We start from the raw sequence: 8,340 nt of genomic DNA, 5'->3' as shown, positions 1-8,340 counted from the left end.
AAAAAGTAGAAAATAAATTTTTCTTCCGACCCTAGGGGATCTACCAATGACTGCTCGTAGATTTTGTGCTTCCTCGAGCTGTGCAGGTTCTTGTGATGACTGTTCATACATTTGATGACAAAAAACGTGGGTACGTTCACCATCAAATTTCCAAAATTCGTGTGTTGTGTGCTTTTCGCTTTAATCATAAATCTGCCCGACCCACGTTTTGGTAGATCCCCTAGGGTTGGAAGAAAAAATTATTTTCTACTTTTTAGTCCACAAGAAAAACGTGGTTTTTTAAAAAGTTTTTTTTAAGTATTTTATTTTCTCCTTTTTAGTCCGTTGCTACACATGAAAAACGTGGTTTTTAAAAAGTTTTTTATATAGTTTATTTTCTACTTTATCTAATGACTTGATTAAGTATGACTTGACTAAGTGTTTTTAAATACATAAAAATTTAGAGGATTTTTTATCAAAACAAAAAGGATCAAAAGGTTTTTGAATGCTTTTAGGTAGTTGGCCCACCATCCATCCCTCCTCGAACAGATTAACTGTCGATTCTCCACCCACCTTAAGCATTACACTGTAAAACATTAAAAAAAACGTGGTAATAAAAAAAAGAATTGCACACCAAGTGAAAAGTTTCTCTTTCAAACCTGACGGTCTATGGGGCAAGTGAAGTAGAGTTCACTTGTTTCTGTGACCTCGGCGAAGAGATAGTGTGGTCAGGGTGGACTCAGGGACGGTCTACTGACTTGAACTCGGATTCGAACCGCTAGACCACTCCGTCCCACACCAAGCAAACGCCTAATAAAATGTGTATAAAAGTGCGGGATATTATTTGTACTTTATAAATTTACATGCGTTTTTAAGAAATCATGTCCTCAATTTTAGGGTCCTAGGGGCGTAATTTAATTAAGCTAATTTAGGTCTCTAATTGCTAGTTTTTATGATTGCATCTGAAATTGTTAGGCGAAAATAGCCTGCATGCCGAATTTCAGATCTCTAGAGCAATCAGAAGTGGGCTAATTTTCGATGTCAATTTTAACAACAAACAAACACGAAGCTGAGTTAATAAAAACGTGTTAATAAAACAGTTTTTTTCTAATGTTTGTTTTGTATTCATATATTAATTTTGTTTCTCATCATCTTTGGTTTTTCCTTATATAAACCTCACTTGGGTTTTTTTTAATAACGCGGGGGGTTTTTTGTCCAGGGTTTTTTTTTATCGCGGGGGTTTTTGTCCAGGGGTTCATGTCGCGGGGGGGGGGGGGGGGAGTGTCCAGGTTTTTTTTTGACAAGGTTTTTTTGACCGGTTACCAAACTCAACGCTGTGTCAAAAAGTGGACTCTGAAACGACTCTGGAAGAGCCTGATCAAATTGGTGTTTGAACAAAGAGACACCAATCACATTCCTTTTATTTAGTAGTGTGTGTAGTTAATGTGCGTTAAATACTTGTATCAGATTATAATAAAGAGTCGTTTTTGGGATATTTTTATCAACTGTAGTGTTTTTTGTGTCTTGTCTGTAAATCCGTTTTGTATGTTCGTGACTATCAGTGTTGTACATGACATTGTAGTAAAATAAACCGGGAGTGATCTCCCCTAAACTTTCTCGAATATTCTAATATAACGCTACGTGGGATGGCAACTCAGAATATAGACATGATTTTTGTTTACTTAAACTTTTAAAAACAGAATAAAATCTAGTAGAAAAAAGAATTGCGCACCAAGCGAACGCCAAAAAAAATGAGCATAATAGTGCGCAATATTACTAGTACTTTATAAATTTACATGCGTTTTTTGAGAAATCGAAAATAGCGTACATTAATACTTCCGGTCAACGGAAATTACTCAAAATTTGACAGGAGGTAGAGAATTAGATCTTTTACTTATATATGAAATTTCATCAATCTAGCTGTAACGGTACTCAAGTTATCGTGTTTACACACAGACAGACACACACACACAGACAGACACACAGATATACGGACAAGATTGCAAAATTATGTTTTTCCGTATCAGTGAGGTGTAAAACGTCGAGATTTGTGAAAATCTCTATTTTTTTTGCACGATTACAAGACTTTCTCTATACTTCGCATATACGAAAAAGTAAAAAAAAAAACACATTAAAATACCAATGACACCTGTTACGTAATATTAAGCTCAACATGAAGCAGACGAAGTAGAGTTGATCTGTTTCCTGACCAAGCCATATAAAGCGATGATGTGATGACAGAGGTTGTTAAAAGAAAAGTTTTATTCAATAAACTTGGGGGGTGGACAAACACATAACAACAGCTGACCGTAGTGTACCAGTCGATCTGAAGAAACATAATTTTAATAGCAATGGTTATAGATTTGGTTTACTCCTAACTGTATGTGCTTCTACATGTGTAACTATAGAATGTATTTCAGAAACAATTTTGTTTGGATTTAATTAAAAACTAGATTACCGTAGAACGGAAACGTTAGCCGGAAATGGACGAATGGTATGTATAGGATGATGCAAAGACCAAACAGGCCGGCCGCCAAGTAGACATACTCCAGCTTAGGGTTGATGGCCAGTGGCGAGATGAACAGGTACAGACTAATTAGCAGCATCAGGATAGGAATGACTAGTGGTACCTGGTGACATAAGGATAGGGACGGCCAGTGGTACCTGGTGACATAAGGATGATATGACCAATGTTCAAGCTGAATACATACAACCTTAACCTTCACCCACCCGTACAGTTCCTCGCACGTGTTTCATCGTCTGCAGCCTGAACCTCAGCATGGCCAGGTAAACACACACGTCAAAGAACGACAGGAGGAACCCCAGGTAGTTGATGACGGATATAACGTCAGCTCTGGACAGGCAGATGAGAGCCAAGGTCGCCTGAGTGAAGGTCACATCACAAGTTTTAACAACGTTTTACTAAATAAATCCACAGTCTTTAAATACACATGTAATTACGGAACTATGGAGGTAAAACATTTTCTACGCTTAGAGATTTCGTCCACGCAGTTTACTTGATTTTGTTACATTGTATTTCTAAAAAAAAAATGTTAAATTTTCAACAAATTGGAAACTAAATAACTAAATAACCAAATAAACTCAATTATATCGCCAGATTATTAGTATAACATAGTGTGTGATAAACTAAGGTTAAAATAAAATACAGTTCGAATTTTAATTTATTAATGAGAAGCAGGAAGTCGAGTTTCCTTACCGTTAGCATCATGGCTGTAAGTGGCGTCAGCTGATGGATCTGGATGTAGCTGAAAAATTCTGGGAAGTTTTTGTCCCTGGCAGCGGTGTAAATCAACCTGGGAAAACAGATAAATGTTCATTTGAATACTAAAATTTAAATTATTATTATAAATCAACAACAGAAGTAGAATAAAAACACGAGCAACAACAAGAATAAAACGACCGTGTGAAAGTACTAATACCATTGCCATTTGCATTTTTGGAAATCTCTCAGAAGAATGATGAACACCTAACCTGTTGCCGCAAAAAATCCTGTTGTTAGCTGTCCCCATAGTTGCCACCATCACAGCAAGGGGAATAATTATTGCAGCAGGGCCGAGAACTCGATCACCGAAAACCTACAAAAGCAGAATTTTAGTAGAAGCTAAAAACAAACAAAGCAAAACATGACAAGAAATAAAATGTGAGGAATTATAAATAGAATGAAAGTACCACAGCCACTGCCTGAGCATTTAACATTTCATCTTTGGTCATGACGGCCAGATAGGAGACGTTGGTCAGTGTGTAGACCACGATGACCACAAGGATGCCCAATATGGCGGCCCTGGGGACGTTCCTGAAACAAATGTTGGGTTGGGGTTAAGATTGTTAATTAGATGCTTAGTTATCGTTAATTAATTAATCTTTGCCTGGAGTGCAAGGTTGTATTTTGTATCATCTCAGTTTGTTTTAGAATTTCGGTAAGGAGATATTTTTTAATTTATTCAGTATCGAATCAGGTTTAAATCTAGTACTAATGTTATGCTTAGGGCAGAGATATACGTGCCCCTAAAGACAAAGAACATTCGCCTTAAGGCTAACGTTTAACTGACATGACCAGGAAAGCTCTATAGAAATGTGTGATGTTCGTTACCTGGATGGGTTCTTGACCTCCTCCACCAGCATGTTCAGATTTTCTCTGTAGGAGAAAATGTTAGCATGGTATAGCAGATACACATTTTTTTTAAAACGTTGCAAGATTCACCTTACATTATTTTGTATATTATACAAAAAATATTTTTTTTTACAGATAATAGAGACTCGATGTTGATTTATTTTTCTTTCAACTTAAAACTACATTTAATTTAAATTCAGCATTTCAATATACTACTCAATTAGTTTGTTATATCTAATAAAAAATCTTATAAAACATGCCAGTAGCCATAACTAATCCTAAATTTGAGAAGACCTGCTATTTTTAAAATAATATCTCAATTGTTGTTGTATACTCTATAGTAAGCAAGAGCCCGATTGTTACAGCAAGTTTAAAGCTTTATTAAACATTCTATTTATTATACAAGATCAAAGAACTACAACTCTATGTATGTTTTATATAAATAGTATAGAAATTAATACAGGCATACCCTCCCTTGGTCGCCCACAGTGCGCTGTACAGTGCCAAGGCTAGAGACGAGGGGTCAGTGGAGGTGTCAGAGAAGGCGGTGTCCAGCTCACTTGTGGTGCCTGTTGGGTCAGTGGATATAAAAAATGAAACATTGGTTGGAAAATCTTGGTAACTATGACAACGGGGGCCGAAATATTCTATCATAATTTGGGGTACTTAGCTAAAAACTTAATAGGCAAACTAATTTACTATGAAGTTTCAAATTGTGGATCGGTTAAAAACACTAGTTTTAATGCCCCAAATTTCCCCAATATTCCCCAAATTTTGAAAATTCACAATAAATTAGTTTAAAGATATGCGCTCTCTAGTAATAGAACAAGTTTTTTTAGCGGCTCAAATCTCACCATTAGAACTCTAGGAAAAATAGGTCCAGGTCTCTACAAATTTGTCTTTGGCTATAAATTTTACGCGAATACAAGCGTATGGATTTAAAGTACCCTCATCATCCGTTGAAACTTTGTGGTGTCGTAGATGACACACGAAAAATTAGAGGTCGATACGGTTAAAGCGTTAAGTGATAAAAATCATCCGAACTATTAAAATCGAATATTTACTGGGCTTCTTCTCGAAACAAACGCATGAAGATTAACTCAATCCACTAGGAAATTTTTTTTGTCAAAAAACAAACAAACAAACAAAAAAAAACCCCAACATTAGGGGCTTAAAATTGACCACAATTCGTAAATAGTAATCCAGTGACATCCAAAAATAGAGTGGCCGTTGGGGAAAATTTCACAATCCAAAAAGGGGGGTAAATCTTTACTCCCTGCCATGGTAATTCTTACCCTGACACATGACCACGATGCCCCCAACAATGATGATGAGAAGTGTCACAAGTTTACAGGCCGTCGTCACCACAGTCATGTGGGCAGCCAGCCAGGAGCTGTAGCCGTTGATTAGGACCAGAAGGACTGGAGATAAAGGAGATTCGATACACAAGTATCGATACTCAACAACATCGAGAAATAAGTATAGATATACAATAGCATCGCTAACAAGTATCGATACACAGGAACATGGATAACAAGTATCGATACACTGGAGTGTCGATGCAGAAGTATCGATACACAACATCATCGATAAATAAGTATAGATACAGGACAGCATCAATACACAAGTATCGATACACAGGAATATGGATAACAAGTATCGATATACAGTAGAATCGATACACAAATATTGATTCTATGAAGCATCGAAATACAAGTATCGATATAAAAAGCATCAATACTCATAGCTCATTACACATCGATACTGAAATTTCCCAAATAACAATTCTACATTTGTCCAAAATTTTGGTTATTGTGGATAAACGTTTTAAAATTGTTTAAGATATATCAATAAAAAATGTTACAACTAATGGAAAAATCACATAGGCTGGTGATAATAACCCGCGGTAAGTCAGAAGTTGAATATATTAGGGTAAGGCGGACAATTATTTTTTTTGTTGTTTTGATATCATATTGCATATGTTTAGCTTTCACCCAGCTCGTTCATTTAAAATATATAAACGTAAAATATGTCTGATATAAGGATAATTTTATTGGTTATATTTTGATGACAGTCCTTTGGTATAGCGATCAAATTAATATTAATTAAATGTTCCTAAAGATATTTGGAGACCCAGAAGATGTGTAATCTGAGCCCCTACCCCTCACACTCTATTAAAATTATGCCACAGGGGCAGGTAAAAAACTCACCTAACGCTAGGGCTGTGATGAGTTTCTCCAGGTTCTCAGGTGAGCCGCAGGTGGGGAGGAGGGTGATCAGGTACTTGGAGAAGGTGAGGAGCATGACGACCAGTGTTGCAGGCACCCGGATGCAGATCATCTGCAGAGAAAATGTTTACACGTAGAAAACATTAGGCCAACGTATCTTCAATGTGAGAAACAATTTAAGGGAAATATCAAGCGCCAAGAATAGTAAAATGGGATGTAATCTACACAACATTCACTAATTACGACAAAAAAAATGTACGTATTTAATTTTAATAATATTTTCGACAATAAATTAATTAAAATAAAACATCTATAAAAACAACACAAAGCATAAAAAAACACAATCAAGAAAACAGCAAACAGAGTATAATTAACAAAAAACAACTTGTTTTAACGAAGATAGTTTAGCCTAAAACTTAAATTATGTAATAAGCAACAATTATATTATTGAATTGGTATCAATCGAAAATGTGCAACTTGAAATGTTATCATTTTAAATATTTTAAGTTTGGTTAAATAGTGATGTAATATGGTACAATTTCTTACTCATCCAAACAAATTTGTTTAAAATAAAATAAAATAAATATTGTATCAATATAAGTTATGTTTTGTTAAATTAGTAAGATATTTACGAAGAAAGCGTAGCAGAATGCCAGGGGATTCCCTAATCCCATGCGGATATAAGTGTAGACGCCCCCCGATTTGCTGATGGTGGAGCCGAGTTCAGCGTAGCACAGTGCACCTGGTGGGATGACACAGGTAAAACATCAACACAACAACAACACAACATCAACACAACATCATCACAACATCAACACAACATCAACACAACAACAACAACAACACAACATCAACACAACATCAACACAACATCAACACAACAACAACACAACAACAACACAACAACAACAACACAACAACAACACAACATCAACACAACATCAACACAACATCAACATCAACACAACATCAACACAACATCAACACAACATCAACACAACATCAACACAACATCAACACAACATCAACACAACATCAACACAACATCAACACAACAACAACACAACAACAACACAACAATAACACAACATCAACACAACATCAACACAACATTAACATCAACACAACATCAACACAACATCAACACAACATCAACACAACAACAACACAACAACACAACAACAACACAACATTAACACAACATCAACACAAAATCAACATAACATCAACACAACATCAACACAACATCAACACAACATTAACACAACATCAACACAACATCAACACAACATCAACACAACATCAACACAACATTAACACAACATTAACACAACATCAACACAACATCAACACAACATTAACACAACGTCAACACAACATCAACACAACATCAAGACAATATCAACACAACATCAACACAAATACAAAGATGTCTTTTAAAAATTCATTCACTTGATTTCACCTGTGATATATTATTTTCAATTATTACATTGTTTAAAAAGTATTTTAATTTATAACGGAGGGGAGATAACTTACTTCCAAGGGAAATAATTCCAGCCAAGACCCAGACAACCAAACATAGGCCAACAGACCCGGAGGCCGCCAGCACGCCTTTTGGTGAGATAAAGATACCGGAACCTGGGTAGAGAGTAAAACAACATTAACACAAAGCAACACATGTTTGTTAGAAGGTCAAGATAATTTCAATAAGTGTTTGTTAGTAGGTCGAGAAAAAAACAACAATGCGTCTTTGTTACTAGGTCTGGGGTAAAATACTTCCTCTTCATTCGCCAAATTCTTATATATTGCCTCACGTTTTTACAAGATCAAGTAATGTATTTGGGTGCATCATAAAACATACTATAATTCGGACAATGCTCTTTAAACCTCTCACATAAACAAGGGCTACATTCATAATGGCCTGCTACGTTATCGAAAAACCGAGGCATTAAACATTTCTCTTTAAAGCGTTTCAGAACTTTCATCTTTCATTTTACCCAT

General features: G+C 35.7%; 1 protein-coding gene across 1 annotated transcript; it reads right to left on the bottom strand.

Moving 5' to 3' along the window:
• Positions 1-2,694: 2,694 nt before the first annotated feature.
• On the bottom strand, positions 2,695-8,340 carry LOC131942829 (b(0,+)-type amino acid transporter 1-like). Its single transcript, XM_059302770.1, has 11 exons — positions 8,337-8,340; positions 7,876-7,977; positions 6,972-7,081; positions 6,322-6,451; positions 5,407-5,532; positions 4,581-4,680; positions 4,091-4,135; positions 3,670-3,793; positions 3,472-3,575; positions 3,197-3,293; positions 2,695-2,862 (listed from the first exon to the last, which is right to left on the bottom strand). The coding sequence occupies exons 1-11, from the start codon at positions 8,338-8,340 to the stop codon at positions 2,695-2,697; spliced, it is 1,110 nt and encodes a 369-aa protein (XP_059158753.1).

Source organism: Physella acuta, unplaced genomic scaffold (genome assembly GCF_028476545.2).
Source record: "Physella acuta isolate Inbredline_101_S28 unplaced genomic scaffold, ASM2847654v3 ptg000429l, whole genome shotgun sequence".
Classification (NCBI taxonomy): Eukaryota; Metazoa; Mollusca; class Gastropoda; family Physidae; genus Physella; species Physella acuta.
Note: the sequence above shows the minus strand (reverse complement) of the source record. Positions and strands in the feature narration are given on the sequence as shown.